This window comes from Moschus berezovskii, chromosome 4, assembly GCF_049115385.1.
Source record: "Moschus berezovskii isolate FMDL1 chromosome 4, NW_MosBer_1.0, whole genome shotgun sequence".
Taxonomy (NCBI): domain Eukaryota; kingdom Metazoa; phylum Chordata; class Mammalia; order Artiodactyla; family Moschidae; genus Moschus; species Moschus berezovskii.
Genome location: NC_142463.1, coordinates 38,437,192 through 38,458,878, shown reverse-complemented (window position 1 = coordinate 38,458,878; position 21,687 = coordinate 38,437,192). Strand labels below are relative to the sequence as shown.

The 21,687-nt window shown below is 36.5% G+C and overlaps 1 protein-coding gene across 9 annotated transcripts in view; it reads left to right on the top strand.

The window, feature by feature from the left end:
• DOCK7 (dedicator of cytokinesis 7) overlaps positions 1-21,687 on the top strand; it is a 195,388-nt gene that overhangs the window by 37,393 nt on the left and 136,308 nt on the right. For 8 of the 9 annotated variants that reach the window (XM_055403339.2, XM_055403343.2, XM_055403341.2 and 5 more), the window contains exons 5-11: positions 3,716-3,845; positions 3,940-4,152; positions 4,475-4,560; positions 5,338-5,404; positions 6,325-6,474; positions 10,207-10,287; positions 15,965-16,130. In XM_055403339.2, the coding sequence (XP_055259314.1) occupies positions 3,716-3,845; positions 3,940-4,152; positions 4,475-4,560; positions 5,338-5,404; positions 6,325-6,474; positions 10,207-10,287; positions 15,965-16,130 (893 nt within the window). Of the gene's footprint in view, positions 1-3,715; positions 3,846-3,939; positions 4,153-4,474; positions 4,561-5,337; positions 5,405-6,324; positions 6,475-10,206; positions 10,288-15,951; positions 16,131-21,687 lie in introns of those variants that run through there. The other variant, XM_055403347.2, reaches the window with a different exon arrangement.

The following is a 21,687-nucleotide window of genomic DNA, read 5'->3' as shown; positions in this document are numbered from 1 at the left end:
AATGTTGGACATTTGGTTATTTTAAAACCTCCTGTGCCTTTATGCGGGCTTCCCCCGTGGCTCAGAGGTTAAAGCATATGCCTCCAATGCGGGAGACCCAGGTGTGATCCCTGGGTCTGGAAGATCCCCTGGAGAAGGAAATGGTAACCCACTCCAGTATTCTTGCCTGGAGAATCCCATGGACGGAGAAGCCTGGTAGTCTACAGTCCATGGGGTCGCAAAGAGTCAGACACGACTGAGTGACTTCACTTCACGCCTTTATGCATAGACATGGGAGTAGAAGTATCCCTATTTTAAGAGCACGAATAGTGGGGGCTTGAGAACCTAGTGCTTCCCTGGTGGCTCAAATGGTAAAAAATCTGCCTGCAATGCGGGAGACCTGGATTGGGAAGATAGCCTGGGGGAGGGCCTGGAACCCACTCTAGTATTCTTGCCTGGAGAATCCCCATGAACTGAGGAGCCCGGCAGGCTACAGTCCATGTGGTTGCAGAGAGTGGAACATGACCGACTAAGCACACTACAGAGATCATACTGTAGTGCCCAGGGTGGGCATACCTTGGAATAAAAAGAAGGAGCCTTCATACCCAGAAGACTGGCAGACTCTACCTTGAAAGCACGAGGTGCCTCTTCTTCATAATCACTGGATGTGTTGTCCAAGGAAATACAGTATTTCCCAGAGAGATATGCGATTCCAAATTAAAAAATGAGCGTTAGAACCTAGAATGGCCAGCTAGTTGATGGGAACCAGTTCATGTGGGTTTCCAAGGTGGTGCAGTTGGTAAAGAAACTGCCTGCCAATGCAGGAGAGGCAAGGGATGTAGGATCAATCCCTGGGTTGGGCAGATCCCCTGTAGTAGGGAATGGCAACCCACTGCAGTATTCTTGCCTAGGAAACTCCATGGACACAGGAGCCTGGTGGGCTACAGTCTATGGGGTCTCAAAGAGTCGGACATGGTTGAGGACATACAACCAATCTAAACCAAAGTGCACTTGAAAGAGAATTATCAAACCACAAAGAAAAGAACTAATGATTTAGGAAGTAGTTATTAGAACACAGATCAAGAACCATATGTATAACTGCTATCCTCAAAGAAATGTGAGAAGATACTGTAACTGTGTAAAAACTCAACTAGTTATCTGTGGAAGTGAAAATTTTGTTCAGTGAAAAAATATTTAAAACTCAGTGCATGGGTTTAATGGTGGAGTAGATGTGACTGAAAAGTGGAATAGTAAGTTGTGAGACGAAACCAAAAAATCCTTCCATAATTCAGCACAGAAGGGTGAAAGGATAGAAAGTACTTAATATTCATTCATTTATTCAAAAGATACTTATTGTGAGGCTGTAGGTGCCAGGCACTGTACTAAGCAGTAATGATACATCGGTCAACAAAACAGACTCCATGCCTTCATGGAGCCTGCATTCTACTTGGGGTTGAGGGCAATAGACAATAAACAAACACAGATAAATATTTAATAGTTGTGGTGGAGGGAAGTCTTGTAGAGAAAGAAAGTAATATGTGGGGGCAGGGCAAGCCAAGCAGAGGTGTTTTTACTTTATATAACTAATCAGAAAAGGCCTTTCTGATAAGATGAATTTGAGCAAAGACCTAAAGGAAGTTAAGGAGTAAGGGTCTGTGTATCATGGGAAAGAGTGTATTTGACAGAGAAAGAGCAGTACATGCAATGGTTCCATATTGGAAGCATGCTAGGACTGTTCAAGAAGTACCAAATGATCAATGTGGCTGGAACAGAGTAATTTGAAGGGGAGAATGCTAAGATACAAAGTCAAAGAAATGGTGGTGGATGGATGATCATGTAGAGCCTTATAGCAACTAACTAGAAGAACAGAATGATAATACAGACGAGTATTAATCATAAATCATGTCCTTAGTACTCTTGAATTTCATACTATTGATTTTTTAGAACATAAAATTCAACAGTATTCTGGCTTATTAGAGTAGCTTAGATATAAAACTTCACAAAGGAAGGTACTTTTTTCCACTGTATCTCATTTTTATTAAAAAATACAAGTACTGTAAGTATGTATGTGTGTACATAATATATGTATATTTATCTTATGATTGTACATACACCTAGGAAAAGGTCCAGTTAGTTAAATAATAGGAGTGTTCAACACTGATAATCTCTGAGTAGTAGAAATATAATGATTTTACTTTTATCAGTCTGTATTTTTAAAATTTCAGCAATGAACATGGATTGGTTCTGTAATAATAAAATATTTTTAAAGAAAACTTTTTCATATAGAAAAGCAGCAGTTTATTCTGTCCTTTAAAATACAAATATTTCCATTGAGATCAAAAGATGCAGAGACTAGAAAACAGTTCAGTATCTTTCAGAAATTATCCAGTGATGGTTTTGGCTATAAAGTTTTATCTATTTGTCTTTAGTTAACATGGTTTTTAGTTAATCAGGCTTGTGTTTGAATCAAACTTTGTCACTTTACAAACACTTTTATACAAATTAAGGCACTTTAAACTTTCATGAATTATTAGAACATCTGCTTTTGAGTAATACCTTTCGTGTTACTATATTGCATATCTTTATATTGATTTTTCCAGAGAAAACTGTCTTTTATTCTATGATTATGCTGTGATATGAACATCATGTAGCTGCTATTTCAGTACCTTTAGCAACAAGACACAATGTGAATAATTTGTATTGGGTGTGTTTATTTACTGTGTCATCAGTTGACTGATAAACCATAATATCCTCTGGTAATTATAATTGTTTATACTTCAATTAAAATTTTCCCCAGTGTGACTATATGAAGTATGGCACAGTAAATGCCCTCGATTGTAATGTCTCTGATAATCTTGGATATTGGGTTGTTTGGAAAAAAGCTTGTATTAATTTAAGAGTTCTTAGCCTAATATATCTATATTATATAACAATATAAGTATATATATATATATTTATATATACACACACAGACACAGTGGTGTAGATCTTGCTGTTTTTCTTTTTAGAAGTCTGAAGCTTTAGGTTGCTTGAGATCTTTTATATATAATGAGATATAGCAAAAATTTTTTTTGGCTGTTTGGAACTTTATGGTTCAATGCTCTCTATATATTTTGTCTTTTAAAAATTTACACTGTTATGACTACAGTTTATATTTTCTACTCTTTCATTTTATTTTTAAGCTGGCTTCCCATCATTTCCTTTTACTGACCAGTTTTCTTAATTGAAAGTACAACTTCAATTACAGTATATCCACAGGATTATCATGAAAAGAAGGATATAATGATATACCTCTGGAAACTCATAATCTGCTGTCTAGTTGGATTAAAGGAACTTTGGATGGACGTTTTCTTAAACCTTTGGTTAAATGTTTAATGGGACTCCCCTGTTGGCTCAGACGTTAAGGAGTCTGCCTGTAATGTGGGAGACCCCGGTTCAGTCCTTGGGTCAGGAAGATCCCCTGGAAAAGGAAATGGCAACCCACTCCAGTATTTTTGCCTGGAAAATCCAATGGATGGAGGAGCCTGGCAGGCTACAGTCCATGGGGTCGCAAAGAGCTGGACATGATTGGGTGACTTCATTTCTTCTTTAATGTTTAATATATACTCAAAACCGCCAGAATATATTATTACTATGTAAAGAAATGGTATGGAGAAGAGTTAGCTTATTATATAATGATGATGAAAATTAAAAATTTTCAGAAAATTGATATTTACTTAACTTTTATTTTGAACAGATATCATAAACTGGGAACAGGATTTAATCCTAATACATTAGATAAACAGAAAGAAAGGCAAAAAGGTTTGCCGAAGCAGGTGTTTGAATCCGATGAAGCTCCAGATGGCAACAACTACCAGGATGAACAAGTAATACTTTTATTTTTAGATGACTATAAGGCATTTTTAAAAAATAGTTTATTTTTTATTCAGTGATTAATATATTTAATGTTTTGCATGGCAGGATGATCTTAAAAGACGTTCAATGTCAATAGACGATACTCCAAGGGGTAGCTGGGCCTGCAGTATTTTTGACTTGAAAAATTCACTTCCTGATGCTTTGCTTCCCAATTTACTTGATCGAACTCCAAATGAGGAAATAGACCGTCAGAATGATGACCAAAGGAAATCAAATCGTCACAAGGAACTCTTTGCCTTGCATCCATCACCAGATGAGGTATAGATATTTGGATATAAAGAAGCAAAAGATTATAGAGATAGGTGTTTTGGGAGTATGAACTGTATATAATAATAGTTTTATGATAAACGTGGGGAATAAAACTTAATGGAAATATAGCTATGCTTTTTGTAGATGAAATATAACTGAGCACACTTACAATCTAATGACTTTTGTTTGAGGATAAATAGGCCATCCTTTTCTTTGCTTCCTTGTGAAGACTAAAAGTAGTAGGTTAATAAAATAAGTTCTTAAAAAATAAATTGTAAAGGGTTGAAACGTGGTAAGCATGTTCATTTGGGTGTTTCTTGTCAATTTGCAGGAAGAGCCAATAGAACGACTTAGTGTTCCTGATGTGCCCAAAGAACATTTTGGTCAAAGACTTCTTGTAAAATGTTTATCACTCAAGTGAGTATTTATTTTGTTTACTATATAACTTTTCTTTTCTGGAGTAATGTTTTGAGTACCAGTATAAAAAAATCCTAGTGGATTTTATACTTGTGTTTGTGTCCTTTTGAAAAGTAGTGTTCTGTACATAATTTTAAATGCTTCGAAGCATTTAACCTTACCTGCGAAGCTGAACTTCAGAGCACTTTTGGCTCACAGGTGAAGATGACTCTGCCTCAGTTATATAATTGTCTTAAAACTTGAAAAAAACATTCACTGAAATCTGTAGTATTTATCAGACACTGTTCTTGGCTTGAGGAATATCAATAGTATCTTTTCCTTAGAGTTGATTTTGTATTTGTTTCACGGTGTGTATTAAGTCGCTTCAGTCGTGTCTGATTCTTTGTGATGCTGTGGACGGTATCCCGTGGGGCTCCTCTGTCCATGGGATTCTCCAGGCAGGAATACTGGAGTGGGTTGCCATGCTTTTCTCTTCCCCACTCAGGGATCAAATCCACGTCTCTTATGTCTCCTGCCTTGGCAGGCCGGTTCTTTACCACTAGCGCCACCAGGGGGTGGACTTTTTTTTTAAGCTTTTGAAGTATGTGCTAATGGTTGATTTAGACTGTGGAAGATATACATGGAAAAGTGTGTTCAAGGAAGATGGGAAGTATAGATGGTATAGCACAGGTAGAGAAAAGTACAAGGTATAGAGAGAATTTGTGTTTGGAATGAGAATTTCTCTCCAACTGTGTATTTTATGTATATATTTAAAATTCATCCTTCTCCTTCCTAAAGGTTTGAGATTGAAATTGAACCCATTTTTGCAAGTTTGGCTTTATATGATGTGAAAGAAAAGAAAAAGGTAAGGTTATATAATTTGAATGTAGTCTTTTGTCACAATCAGAGGTTCTGAAACTTGTTTCTAATTTGTTTTATAAGATAATGATTTTTTGAGACTGTTATTGAACATGGATTTTTTAAAAAAATAGAACTGTGAGACATTATTTTCCTACTGTAAAATAGTTTAGTTGACTTATTTTTTGTTTTATTGAAAGAGTTCCAAAAAGAAGTAGCAGGAGCAACTTTCTTTTAGTGTAAGAAATAGAAAAAAATACAAGAAAAACATCTTAGGCAAATGATGTATAAAGAGTTAGATTGATGGTGACAGTGAAGTTTTGTTGATGTAATTTTTAAATTCTCACTATTATTAAAAGATCATTTATTTATATTTTAAATACTCTTGTCTAAAATATTGCTCTTGGTTTTGCTGTTATATCTTTGTTACACTTAGGAGTTTTTCAGAGGATTTATCATACAGCATTTTTAGTATTCTAAGCCTACCATGTAGTAGAAAGTTGAAATGCCTTTAATGACTTCTGCTGTCAGCGTATTGTGGATTTCTGTAGTGGAATCCTACTCCAGCATCTTGTATTTACTAAATCACGTCTTCTGAAATGTTATTTAAGTTTTCAAAGACTCAACTTGGGGTAATTCATCTTAATAATAGTTTATCAGAATATATATACTTTATCAGAAGTTAAATTTCTTACTAAAAGAGTATGGGATATGGTTCTTTAGAATATGTTTTTGCATTAATTTTTTTTGCTTTGATTTAGATATGTAAAGATCTTTATATATCTTCACTGATAGTGAAATGCATGGTACATTGTATATTAGTATAATTGTTTAATATCTAATATTTTAAGACTGAATATTTATGATTTTTGTGAGTGTTTATAAAATGCACAGGTTTTAAATTTAACATATGAATATGTTTTTTAGATTTCAGAAAACTTTTATTTTGACCTTAATTCTGAGCAGATGAAAGGATTATTACGTCCACATGTACCACCTGCTGCCATTACCACCCTGGCAAGATCAGCTATTTTTTCTATCACTTATCCTTCCCAAGATGTTTTCCTTGTAATAAAGGTTAGAATAATGTTAAATATATTTGTTTATTTGTGTTATGTCTGTGTGCTTGTCTGCCTGTCAATGTTACAAGCTTTTTAAGGTCAAAGACTTTATCTTTGCCTATTTTTTCATGCTAATATTTTTTAACATATTATTGGAAGTGTACTATAGGTGCTACCTAAATTTTTCTTGAGTGGGGAGCTTTATTAGAATTCTCTAGATAAACAGATCAATAGGAGGAAGATACATATACACATAGAGGATTGCTATGTTGTAGTCTTGAGAATCCATCTTTGAGAAACCTTTGTCTTTGTTCTTGAGGTCTTCAACTATTGGATAAGGCCCACCCACATTATGAAGGGTAATCTGCTTTACTCAGTCTCCTGATTTAAAAGTTAATCACCTCTAAAAAAATACCTTCACAGCATCTTGACTGGTGTTTGATAATTTAGCTGTGTTGGCATATTAAATTAACCATTTGGATATGGAGCTATACTGTGGTTTTATCATGCAGTTCCTAAATTATATAAATATTAAAATCTAAATCATTGAAATCATGGAGCATTATGATTTGACTATCAATCAATTAAGAATAAGGATTACAGATACTAAAATTTGAATATTACTAAGCTACCTAGCTTAGGGTAAGTTAATAATAATTTACCTTAACTTGACCTTGACTTCAGAGTTGCCTAAAATATAGTCTTTAATCATTTTACCTTTATTTATATAAAATTATCATAAAAAGGTAATGAATTTTATAATAAGGTTATAAAGTAGATTGTCATGAAATGAATTTTATTTACCCACAGGAATAATGTCCTAATTTGTGGATAGATTCCTATGAATTCAGGTTAAAATAAATCTTAGTTACAGTGAACAATTCTCCAAGCAAAGATTTGGCAGCAGTGGTCTTCAGAAACTCACTTATAAGTAAAGTTCTAGATATTAAAATAATTGACAGATGTGTGTACACCATTATTTTACATGGGAAAATAGTAAGTTTTCATAAAATAGAACATATTTGAGGGAATGAACTAGAAAGATAACGATGATGATTGGAATACTGCCTGCTTGAAAATGAGATGATTCATACCATATGGTCCCAATTGTGTAAAATACATACACATATACCTAAACACACATAAGAGTTTGTATATGAACAGAAAAAGACTTTTGTGTAATTTCAAAGATATGAACAAGTTAAGATGTATACAAATTTTAAAGAAATTATATTTTAAAGTTTTCTTTTATCATAGTCCTGCAATATAATTTTGTTTTTTGAGAGAAAAATTCCCTTGGTCTATATATTATTATTATAGTTATTCCTCTATAAGAACAAAAAGACAAAAGTCTCAGTGGCATCCAGCAGGAAGCATTTTTTTAGTTCATGCGTCTAAGCTGTCTGGAGGTCAGCTGAGCTAGGCTGTACCCTGTTAGGTGCTTGTGCTCCTTCTGGGTGTCTGTAGGCTGGTCAGTTGATTTACATACTTGGTTCAGTTAAATCACCAGCATCACAGGGAAGCCCAGTGATACCTCTGAGCCACCAGGGAAGCGCAGTGATTAGTGAAGGGCTTCTCAGGTGGCTCAGTGATAAAGAATCCATCTGCCAATGCAGGTGATGCCAGTTCGATCCCTGGATCAGGAAGATTCCCCTGGAGAAGGAATTGGTAACAGATTCTAGTATTCTTGCCTGGGAAGTCCCATGGACAGAGGAGCCTGGCAGGCTACAGTCCATGGAGTCACAGAAGAGTCGGGCATGACTTATCAACTAAACAACAAAAGCAGATTGATTAGTGATGTTGAGTTTGTTCATTACATGTTTCTTAGACATTTGTTTGGCTTCTTTGGAGAAATGTCTGTTCAAATGCTTTGCTCATTTAAAAATCAGGTTATTTGCTATTCTTTTGTTGAGTTGTAGGATTTCTTTATTTGTTTTGGATATTAATTCTTTATCAGTTATATGATTTACAAATATTTTCTCTCATTCTGTGAGTTGCCTTTTCACCCAGTTGATTGTGTCGTACATATACAAAAGTTTTAAATTTTGATGTAATCCAGTTTAATGATTTTTCCTTCTGTTGCCTTTGCTTTTATTGTGTAAAATCCAAGAATATATTACTAAATCTAATCACATGAAGCTTTTCCTTTATTTTTCTTCTAGGAATTTTATAGTTTTAGGGTTTTTTTTGGGGGGGAGTCTTTGATCTGTTTTGAGTTAATTTTTGTATATAATGTGAGGGTTCAACTTTATTCTTTTGCATTTAGAAATTCAGGGTTTTTTTTTAAATACCATTTGTTGGAAAAACTGTTCTTTCCTCATTTAATAGTCTTGGCATTCTTGTAGAAAATTATTTAACTCTTTACAGTTTTCAGATTATAAATCTTTCAGCTTTTTGTTTTATACCTTAGTACTTTATTCTTTTTGATATTATAAATGAAATTATTTTCTTAATTTCCTTTTTGAATTGCCTGTTAGGGTATAGAAATACAACTGATTTTTGTTCATTTTGTATCCTGCAACTTTGCTGAATTTATTTATAAAACTAAGATCATGGCATCCGGTCCCATCATTTCATGGCAAATAGATGGGAAAACAGTGGAAACAATGGCTGACTATTTTTCTGGGCTCCAAAATCACTGCAGATGGTGATTGCAGTCATGAAATTAAAAGACGCTTACTCCTTGGAAGGAAAGTTATGACCAACCTGGACAGCATATTAAAAAGCAGAGACATTACTTTGCCAACAAAGGCCCGTCTAGTCAAGGCTATGGTTTTTCCAGTGGTCATGCATGGATGTGAAAGTTGGACTATAAAGAAAGCTGATCTTCGAAGAATTGATGCTTTTGAACTCTGTTGTTGGAGAAGATTCTTGAGAGTCCCTTGGACTGCAAGAAGATCAAACAAGTCCATCCTAAAAGAGATCAGTCCTGAGTGTTCATTGGAAGGACTGAGGCTAAAGCTGAAACTCCAGTATTTTGGCCACCTGATGCTTAGAGCTGACTCATTGGAAAAGACCCTGATGCTGGAAAAGATTGAGGGCAGGAGAAGGGGACGACAGAGGATGAAATGGTTGGATGGCATCACCGACTCAATGGACATGGGTTTGGGTGTACTCTGGGAGTTGGTGATGGACAGGGAGGCCTGGTGTGCTGTGGTTCATGGGGTTGCAAAGAGTCAGACACAACTGAGTGAACTGAACTGAATCGTTTTTTTGTGGAATATTAGGATTTTTGCTGTAAAAGATTGTGTTGGCTGTAAATAGAGATAATTTAAATTCTTCATTTTTTTTAAAAAAAATTCTTCCTTTTTTAATTTGAAAGTTTTTGTTTCTTTTTTGGGCTTCTTTTTTCTTGTCACATTGCTCTGGCTCAGACTTCCAGTATTTTGTTCAATAGTATTGGCAAAAGTTAACATTCTTATCCTGTTCCTGATTCTAAAGGAAAAACTTTCAGTTTTTCAACTTTGAATAATATGTTAGATGTAGACTTTTCATAGATGGGCTCCTATTGGGGTAGTTTTCTTCTTTTCCGTTTGTTGATTTTTTTTTTTTTAATCATGAAAGGGTGTTGAATTGTCCAATTCTTTTTTCTGCAATAATTAACATGGTCCTGTGGTTTTGTTCTGTTATTCTGTTAATGTGATGTATTAAGTTGATTGATTTTTGTATGTTGAACCATCCTTGCATTCCAGGCTGATTACTTTTATTTTTAAGCTTAATTAATCTTTCCTTTTTTTGCCTTTGACAGCTAGAGAAAGTGCTGCAGCAGGGAGACATTGGAGAGTGTGCAGAACCATATATGATTTTCAAAGAAGCCGATGCCACCAAGGTAGAATTTCATGCCTCTTATTCCCCACACGTTCATAGTCATTAGCAGTCACTCTCCATTCCCCTCAGATCACCAAACCCAACCCTAAATAGTCTCTAATCTCCAAAATTATAATCTGAGAGGGTGCTATACTGAGCATTTTAAATAATTTTACTACTGATTTTACTACTAAAATTTTATTTTCTTTTTCTGATGGCCTACTTGTTTTCTTCTTTATTTCCTTTGTAGTCTGGTTTGAGTCATGTGCTATGCTATTCTTTGACATCTCCCCAACCCACAAACTATTTGACTCTTAATTTTTTTTTTCTTGGAGAGAACGTAATTCAGTTTAATTACTAAATAATGAAAAATTTTCTGTATTTACAAAATAGTGATTTATTTATTTATTTTTTTGGCATCGCTTTGCAGCTTTTGGGATTCCCAGCCAAGAATGGGATCCATACTCCCTGCAGTGGATTTGTGGAATTCAAACCACTGGACCGTGATTTTTTTTTTTTTTTTAACCAAACAGTGATTTTGATGAGACTTTTTCTAGCAAAGCAGATGTATTTTGGGTATCAGTCTAGTGGTGGATAGTTAAGGAATATTTTAAAAATAGAAAATATACTCTCCCCTTTGCCATCAGATAAGAAATTTATAGAACTTGGATAAACTTATAAAGCAAAAATAGCTGGTGAATAATTGGTACCAAATTCTAGATACTCTGAGTTAGCTATAAGAATAAAAGGTGATTTTTGGATCTTTGAACACATGATTTAATGTCAAACAGGCAGGAGAAGTTTGATTGAGGAGTATTGGACAAATCACCAAAATTTAGAAAATTGTTGCTTTTTGTTTTTCTGAGATTTATAACAAGAATTGTGCCTTTTTTTTTGCCAATATGGGTACATCTGAGCACATGGTGTTCTCAGATTCCTAGATCCTAGATATCTGGTTGAAAGTAGGGTTAAAGTATTCTGACTTTCCCCAGGTCGTCATTTTACAAATTAAATTTTCTCTGTTATATGAAGCTCATAGGTGTGTCATTGTGGCTTATTTCACTCTTCCCTTAACGTATTTACATAATTTCGATATGGGCCCTTAATTCTCTGTAAGCACTCCTAAAGCAAGGGCCTATTTTGGAGGTATAATAGATATACCATAAAACATTCTTATTATTTCGGTATCCCTTCATCTTTTCTCAGTCCTGAGTCCCGTGGTAGGACACTGCCATTAGAGTATGACCTCACTGACATCCTGTATGGAAAGAGCATGTGAGAGATTTTGGTGTAGATTTTCACCCTTGAACTGTGGATTGATTAATGCAGGCCATATTAGTGTTTGTTTCAGGGATAGCCTAAAAGTTGAGCCAGGTTCAGTTTGTCTTCCAGAGCATGTATTGTTTGGATTATTATTCTTTTTCAAGGGTTTAGTCCCCTTGTACTTTTTTTGTTTGCTTCTTTTATCACAATTCTGGACATATTGTTGGTCTGTTTGTGCCCTACCTACTTCTACATCATAGTTGTCATAAGTTAGTGATTATTTCAAAGTGGCCCAAATGCTTCCATCTTTTTTTTAATAGAATAAAAAAAATTTAATAAGTCATAACCTAGAATTCACTGATTCCTAGAATGTCAACGTTCACTCTTGCCATCTCCTCTTTGACCACTTCCAATTTGCCTTGATTCATGGACCTAACATTCCAGGTTCCTATGCAATATTGCTCTTTACAGCACCGGACCTTGCTTCTATCACTGGTCACATCCACAACTGGGTATTGGTTTTGCTTTTGCTCCATCCCTTTATTCCTTCTATAGTTATTTCTCCACTGAGCTCCAGTAGCATACTGGGCCCCTACTGACCTGGGGAATTCCTCATTCAGTATCCTATCATTTTGCCCTTTGTTACTGTTCATGGGGTTCTCAAGGCAAGTATACTGAAGTGGTTTGCCATTCCCTTCTCCAGTGGACCACATTCGGCTGTGGTCCATGTGATCAGATCGGCTAGTTTCCTGTGATTATGATTTCAGTCTGTCCGCCCTCTGGTGCCCCCTAGCAATACCTACCGTCTTATTTCTCTTACTTTGGTCGTGGAAAATCTCTTCACAGCTGTTCCAGCAAAGTGCAGCCGCTGTACCTTACCTTGGGTGAGGGGTATCTCCTCAAGGCCGCCCCTCCTGACCTTGAACGCGGAGTAGCTCCTCTCCACCCTCTTGCGCCCGCGCAGCTACCGCCTGTTGGACGTGCGGTAGCTCCTCTCGGCCGCCGGCCCTGGCCTCAGGCGTGGGGTAGCTCCTCACGGCCGCACCTCTTTGCGTCGTTCGTTGCGCCCGGACCCGGCGTCTCTCGCGTCACGTCTGCCCCGTTGACATTCTAGGAATCAGTGAATTAAAATGGACTGGAATGGGTGAATTTAACTCAGATGACCATTATATCTACTACTGTGGGCAGGAATCCCTTAGAAGAAATGGAGTAGCCATCATGGTCAACAAAAGAGTCCGAAATGCAGTACTTGGATGCAATCTTAAAAATGACAGGATGATTTCTGTTTGTTTCCAAGGCAAACCATTCAATATTACAGTAATCCAGGCCTATGCCCCAACCAGTAATGCTGAAGAAGCTGAAGTTAATCGGTTCTATGAAGACCTACAAGACCTTTTAGAACTAACACCCAAAAAAGATGTCCTTTTCATTATAGGGGACTGGAATGCAAAAGTAGGAAGTCAAGAAACACCTGGAATAACTGGCAAATTTGGCCTTGGAGCACGGAATGAAGCAGGGCAAAGGCTAATAGAGTTTTGTCAAGAGAATGCACTGGTCATAGCAAACACCCTCTTCCAACAACACAAGAGAAGACTCTACACATGGACATCACCAGATGGTCAACACCGAAATCGGATTGATTATATTCTTTGCAACCAAAGATGGAGAAGCTGTATACAGTTAGCGAAAACAAGACCAGGAGCTGACTCTGGCTCAGATCATGAACTCCTTATTGCGAAGTTCAGACTTAAATTGAAGAAAGTAGGGAAAACCACTAGACCATTCAGATATGACCTCAATCAAATCCCTTATGATTATACAGTGGAAGTGAGAAATAGATTTAAGGGACTAGATCTGATTGATAGAGTGCCTGATGAACTCTGGATGGAGGTTCGTGACATTGTACAGGAGACAGGGAGGGACCAAGACCATCCCCATGGAAAAGAAATGCAAAAGAGCGAAATGGCTGTCTGAGGAGGCCTTACAAATAGCTGTGAAAAGAAGAGAGGCGAAAAGCAAAGGAGAAAAGGAAAGATATAAGCATCTGAATGCAGAGTTCCAAAGAATAGCAAGGAGAGATAAGAAAGCCTTCCTCAGTGATCAATGCAAAGAAATAAGAGGAAAACAACAGACTAGGAAAAACAAGAGAGCTCTTCAAGAAAATTAGAGATTCCAAGGGAACATTTCATGAAAAGATGGGCTCGATAAAGGACAGAAATGGTATGGACCTAACAGAAGCAGAAGATATTAAGAAGAGGTGGCAGAAATACACAGAAGAACTGTACAAAAAAGATCTTCACGACCAAGATAGTCACGATAACGTGATCACTGACCTAGAGCCAGACATCTTGGAATGTGAAGTCAAGTGGGCCTTAGAAAGCATCACTACGAACAAAGCTAGTGGAGGTGATGAAATTCCAGTTGAGCTATTTCAAGTCTTGAAAGATGATGCTGTGAAAGTGCTGCACTCAATATGCCAGCAGATTTGGAAAACTCAGCAGTGGCCACAGGACTGGAAGAGGTCAGTCTTCATTCCAATCCCAAAGAAAGGCAATGCCAAAGAATGCTCAAACTACCGCACAATTGCACTCATCTCACACGCTAGTAAAGTCATGCTCAAAATTCTCCAAGCCAGGCTTCAGCAGTATGTAAACCGTGAACTCCCAGATGTTCAAGCAGGTTTTAGAAAAGGCAGAGGCACCAGAGAGCAAATTGCCAACATCCGCTGGATCATGGAGAAAGCAAGAGAGTTTCAGAAAAACATCTATTTCTGCTTCATTGACTATGCCAAAGCCTTTGACTGTGTGGATCACAATAAACTGTGGAACATTCTGAAAGAGATGGGAATCCCAGACCACCTGACCTGCCTCTTGAGAAACCTGTATGCAGGTCAGGAAGCAACTGTTAGAACTGGACATGGAACAACAGACTGGTTCCAAATAGGAAAAGATGTACGTCAAGGTTGTATATTGTCACCTTGCTTATTTAACTTCTATGCAGAGTACATCATGAGGAACGCTGGGCTGGAAGAAGCACAAGCTGGAATCAAGATTGCTGGGAGAAATATCAGTAACCTCAGATATGCAGATGACACTACCCTTATGGCAGAAAGTGAAGAGGAACTCAAAAGCCTCTTGATGAAAGTGAAAGAGGAGAGTGAAAAGGTTGGCTTGAAGCTCAACATTCAGAAGACAAAGATCATGGCATCTGGTCCCATCACTTCATGGGAAATAGATGGAAAAACAGTGGAAACAGTGTCAGACTTTGTTTTTTTGGGCTCCAAAATCACTGCAGATGCTGATTGCAGCCATGAAATTAAAAGATGCTTGCTCCTTGGAAAGTTATGACCAACCTTGATAGTATATTAAAAAGCAGAGACATTACTTTGCCAACAACGGTCCGTCTAGTCAAGGCAATGGTTTTTCCTGTGGTCATGTATGGATGTGAGAGTTGGACTGTGAAGAAGGCTGACCGCCGAAGAATCGATGCTTTTGAACTGTGGTGTTGGAGAAGACTCTTGAGAGTCCCTTATACTGCAAGGAGATCCAACCAGTCCATTCTAGAGGAGATCAATCCTGGATGTTCATTGGAGGGACTGATGCTAAAGCTGAAACTGCAATACTTTGGCCACCTCATGTGACGAGTTGACTCACTGGAAAAGACTCTGATGCTGGGAAAGGTTGGGGGCGGGAGGAGAAGGGGACGACAGAGAATGAGATGGCTGGATGGCATCACCGACTCTGTGGACATGAGTTTGAGTGTACTCCGGGAGTTGGTGATGGACAGGGAGGCCTGGCGTGCTGTGATTCATGGGGTCGCGGAGAGTCGGACACGACTGAGTGACTGAACTGAACTGAACTGAACCTAGAATATTTTGCGATTGACAGTTGATGACTGGAACACAGCTATATTTCTTTCATAAAATAGTACATGCAGTACATAAACATGCTTGACACTTGCTCTCCTTTCTTTTATCCCAAAATAAGATCATCACAAACAAATTTGAAAGACTTTTAGATGCATTTGTAGAACTGGTTAAGGTTCTTTAGTAGTTAATATACTGTTAATTGGGGCTTCCCCAGTGGCTCAGCAGTACAGAATTGGTCTGCAATGTAGGAATTGGCAGGAAATGCAAGTTCAAACCCTGGGTGGGGAAGATCCCCTGGAGGAGGGCATGGCAACACTCCAGTATTCTTGCCTGGAGAATCCCCTGGACAGAGGAGCCTGGTAGGCTACAGTCCATAGAGTCGCTAAGACATGACTGAAGCAAATTAGCATGTATGCACACACTGTTAATTGATTGCGTGGATTGTTTCTCCATCTTGCTAAGAATTGAAAACTGTTAACCTTTATATTTTCCTTTATATATTATGATATAGCCTTTAATTCATTTCTTTTGAGCATAATCATATAATGTATAAAGTTTTGTTTTACAGAATAAGGAAAAATTGGAGAAGCTGAAAAGTCAAGCTGATCAGTTTTGTCAAAGACTTGGGAAGTATCGCATGCCTTTTGCTTGGACTGCAATCCATTTAATGAATATTGTTAGCAGCGCTGGGAGTTTGGAAAGAGATTCTACAGAGGTAGAAATAAGCACTGGAGGTAAGAGTGTTTTATATAAAATAGTTCTATAATTTTTGCTTATGGCAACCCACTCCAGTGTTCTTGCCTGGAGAATTCCAGGGACAGTGGAGCCTGGTCGGCTGCCGTCTCTGGGGTTGCACAGAGTCGGACACGACTGAAGTGACTTAGCAGCAGCAGCAGCAGGCTTGTTTTATTTGTCAACTTTGCAATGTAACGAGGCATTGAAAGGGTTTTCTTTTTCACCTTAACAGGTTTATTGAGATGTAATTCACATATAATTTACCCATTTAAGGTTTCTAATTCAGTGTTTTTTGTTATATTCATAAGGTTCTACAACTGTCACCACAATCTAATTTTGACACACTTTCATACTCACTGGTGGTCACTATTCATCCTCAAGTCCCCACACTCAGTGCTAACCAACCGGTAATCTGTTTAGTCTGTATGGGTTTGCCTGTGCCAGACATTTCATATCGATAGAATTATACAATATGTAATCTTTTGACTGCCTTCTTTCACTTAGCATAATGTTTGAAAGGTTCATTCATGTTGTAAATGTATCAATATTTTATTTTTTTTATTGCTGAATAATAGTCCCTTGTATGGATATACTACATTTTATTATCCATTCATCAGTTGATAGACATTTGGATTGTTTCAATTTTTTGTTTATTATAAATAATGCTGCAAGGAAAATTCATGTACACACTTTTGTGTGGACATATGCTTTCATTTCTCTTGGACATATAGCTATAAATGAAATTTCTGGTAATATAATTCTTTGTTTAACCTTTTGAAGAACTGCCAGACTGTTTTCCATTGTGGCCACAGCATTTAAAAATTACACTAGCAGTGTATGAAGTTCCAGTTTCTCCACATCTTTGCCAGTACTTTTATTATCTGTCCTTTGAATATAGCCATCCTAGTGCCTGGAAAATCTAGTAGGCTGCAGTCCATGGGGTCGCTAAGAGTCGGACACCACTGAGCGATTTCACTTTCCCTTTTCCCTTTCATGCACTGGAGAAGGAAATGGCAACCCACTCCAGTGTTCTTGCCTGGAGAATCCCAGGGACGGGGGAGCCTGGTGGGCTGCCGTCTATGGGATCGCACAGAGTCGAACACGACTGAAGTGACTTAGCAGCAGCAGCAGTGCAGATCAAGTGGTATCTCATTGTGGTTTGGAATTGCCTTTCTCTGATAGCTAATGATGTTGAGTTTCATTTTGTGTGCATTTATTGTTTGTACATCTTCTCTGGAGAAATATATAATTATATCTTTTTCCTGTTTTTTAGTGACTTTTCTTACTATTGGTGCTCATTTTTTAACTGCTTTTTTTGTATTCTTGTCATTAAGTTATAATTAATAGTTATAATTTATAAATGACTATATAAATAGTCACTTATATGTTCTAGATTTGTTGTTCAGTCGTTAAGTCATGTACAACTCTTTGTGACCCTGTGGACTGCAGCACGCCAGGCTTTCCTTCCTTTACCATCTGCTGTGAGATTGCCCAAACTCATGTCCATTGAGTCAGTGATGCCATCCAACCATCTCCTCCTCTGTTGCCCCTTTCTCCTCTGCCCTCAATTTTTCCCAGCATCTGAGTCTTTTCCAATGAGTTTATCTCTTCACATCAGGTAGCCAAAGTATTGAAGCTTCAGCTTCAGCATCAGTCCTTCTAGTGAATATTCAGGGTTTATTTCCTTTACGATTGATGATTTGGTCTCTTTGTTGTCCAAGAGATTTTCAAGAGTCTTCTCCAGTGCCACAGTTAAAAATTATCAATTCTTCAGTGCTCAGCCTTCTTTATTGTCCTACTCTCACATTCATACATGACAACTGGAAAAACAAAACTTTGTATAGATCTTTGTCAGCAAATTGATGTCTCTGCTTTTTAATATACCGTCTAGGTTTGTCGTAGCTTTTCTTCCAAGGCATAAATGTGTTTTAATTTCATGGCTGCAGTCATCATCTGCAGTGATTTTAGAGCCCAAGAAAATAAAATCTGTCACTGTTTCCACTTTTCCCCCATGTATTTGCCATAAAGTTAAGGGGCCAGATGCCATGATCTTCATTTTTTGAATGTTGAGTTTTCAGCCACCTTTTCCACTCTCCTCTTTGACCCTCATTAAGAGGCTCTTTAGTTCCTCTTCAGTTTCTGCCATTAGAGTGGTATCATTTGTGTATCAAGACTGTTGATAATTCTCCCAGAAATCTTGAGTCCAACTTGTGATTCATCCAGCCTAGCGTTTTGCATGATGTGCTCTGCATATAATTTAAATAAGCAGGTGACCATATACAGCTTTGACATACTCCTTTCCCAGTTTTGAACTCGTGCGTTGTTCCATGTCCAGTTCTAACTCGCTTCTTGTCCTGCATATTCTGGATACAAGTCCCTTATCTAATAAAGGATTTAAAGATATTTTCTCCCATCCTGTGGATTGTTCTTTTACTCTCTTGATGGCATTGCTTGAAGCACTAAAGTTTTAAATTTTGATGTTCAATTTCTTTTTTTTTTCTTTCGTTGCTTGTACTTTTGCTATTGTACCTAAGATAGCATTACCTAATTCAACACTGAAAAGGAGCTACTTGTTTGTTTTTGTCTAAGTGTTTTATACATTACAACTGTTACATTTGGGTATAGTTCATTTTGAGTTAATTTTTGTATGTGATAAGAAGTAAGGGTTAGCTTCATCTTTTCTGAGTAGATATCTAGTTGTTCCTACACCATTTGTTGAAAAGATTCTTGCACTATTAAATGGTCTTGGCATAATTGTCGAAAATCAATTGACTGTAGATATGTGGGTTTATTTCTGGACTCTGTTTCATTGATGGATATGTCTAAGCTTATGCTATTTTATACTGTCTTTATAATTTTAGCTTCGCAGTAAGTTTTGAAATGGGGAATGTGGGTACTCCAGTTCTTTTTCAAGATTTTTATGACTATTTTGAGCTCTTTATTTTCATAAGAAGTTTAGAATCTGCTATTAATTTCTACACAAAGGCAGCTGGAATTTTGGTAGAAATTACATTGATTTGGTAGATCAATTTGGGGAGAGTTTCCCTCCTAACAACATTAAGTCTTCCAATCCATGAAATTTTTTTTCAGTTTATTTAGATCTAAGTTTTTTTAAACAGTGTTTTGTAGTTTTCAATGTACAGGTCTTGCCCTTCTGTTAAATGCATGTTCTTGTATTTTTTTATTTTTTGATGCTATTTTAAATGGAATTGTTTTCTTAATTTCACTTTTATAATGTTCATTTCTAGAGGTTGAAATTCAACTGGCTTTTTAATATTGATCTTGTACTTTGAATCCTTTTTGAACCTTTTAATTCTATTTTTTTTTCTTCTCTGGATTCCATATACAAGATCATGTCATCTACACATAAAAATTGGTTTACTTTTCCCTTTTCCATTTCAATGTCTTTATTTATTTTTCTTTTCTAACTATCTTGACAAGAACCTAATGTATAAGTCCTCACCTTATTCCTGACGTAGAGGGAATGCATTCAGTCTTTTCATTATCAAGTATGACATTTGCTGTAGATTTTCCATAGATGTAATACAGTATTTTGAGGAAGTTCCTTTCTAGTCCTAACTTTTTGAGTGTTTTTATCAGGGAAGAATATTGGATTTTATATTAGTAAATTGCATTCTCTGCTTTTATTGAGATGACTTGTCTGGTTTTTGTCCCGTAGTCTTTTTGTATGGTGTGTTGCATCAATTGATTGTTTTTGGATGTTAAACTAATCTTAAATTTCTGGGAGAAGTCCCACTTGGTCATGATATATGTTAATAATTTGTATAGGTGTTTATTTAGAACCTGTTTCCTAGTATTTTGTATAGTGATTTTGCTTCTATTAATATGTTCCTGAGGGATATTGGTGTTTAGTTTTTCTTCCTTGTAATCTCTTATTTTGGTATCAGGATAATACTGGTGTCATAGAAATGAATTGTGAATTCTTATTTCTGTTTTTGGAAGAGTTTCTAAACAGCTGGTGTAAATTTTTCATTGAAAGTTTGAAAGTTTTCAGTAGTGAAGCCATTTTGGCTTGGTCTTTTCTTTGTGGTTAGTATTTTCTTTACTAATTAGGTCTCTTATTTTAGATCTATTCATATTTTCTCTTCCTTCTTGAGTCAGTTTTAGTAATGTCTGTCTTTCTAGAAAAATACTTATTTCATTCAAATCATCTTATTGTTGTCTAATCTAACTGTTGACCTACAGGTATTTGTAATATTTCAATATAATCCTTTTTCTCTGTAAGATCTGTAGTGCTGTCCCCTCTTTTATTCCTGATTTAAGTAATTTGAGTCCTTTTTATGTATTTTTTTCTTTATCACTTTAGTTAAAGTTTTAAAAATGCTATCTTTTTAAAGAGTCCATGTTTGGTTTCAGTGATTTTTTTTTCCTGTTGTTTTCCTAGTTTATATTTCATTTATTTCCATTCAACTGTTGTCTTTTTGATACCCTTTCTAATGTTTGCTTTGGATTTAGCTTTCTCTTCTTTTTCTGATTTCCTAAGATGTAAATTTAAGTTACTGATTAGAGACTTCTTTTTCTAATATAAACATTTACAACTATACATTTCCATATGAGAGCTTCCTTGCTGCTGCTGCTGCTAAGTCACTTCAGTCGTGTCCGACTCTGTGTGACCCCATAGACAGAAGCCCACCAGGCTCCCCTGTCCCTGGGATTCTCCAGGCAAGAACACTGGAGTGGGTTGCCATTTCCTTCTCCAATGTGTGAAAGTGGAAAGTGAAAAGTGAAAGTGAAGTCGTTCAGTCGTGTCCGACCCTCAGTGACCCCACGGACTGCAGCCTACCAGGCTCCTCCATCCATGGGATCTACCAGGCAAGAGTACTGGAGTGGCTTGCCATTGCCCTCTCCGAGAGCTTCCTTAGTGATATATTAAATGTTTGGGGATTTTATATTTTCACTTTCCTATATCTTAAGTGTTTTTTAATTTCCCTTCTTATTTTGTCTTTGATTAGTCAGTTATTCAGAAGTGTGCTGTTTAATTTCCACATGCTTATGAATTTCCCAAATTTTCTTTTGTGATTGATTTATAGGTTAATTTCTATTATTCTTGGAAAACATGTCTTAGATGATTTCAGTCACTTGGAATTTATTGTATTTTGTTCTGTAACTTAGTGTATAGTCTTGTCTTAGAGAATTTCCTGTGTGTGCTTGAGAAGAATCTAATTATGCTTTTGTTTAGTGTAGTATAGACTGTAGATGACTTTTAGATCTAGTTTGTGTATAGCTTTGTTTGTTTTCTATTTCCTTGTTGATCTTCAACATAGTTGCTCTGTTGGTTTTGAATAATAAGTTTATCTTGCAAAGACTTTGAATGCAAATTATCTTAAATTCAGTTTCACACTCAAGTGCTAAGACTGTAGGACCATTATAAAGTAACTAAAATTTACATTATGTGAATATTTTCTAGTAAATACATAGTGCCTTTCTATGTGCTTTTCTTAGCTCATCTTTGGTTATTTGCATAATCTTTACGTGGTAGTGATTTATTTTACACTGGAGAAGTTTTAAGAAAGAACCCAAAGATTTAGGTGAAAT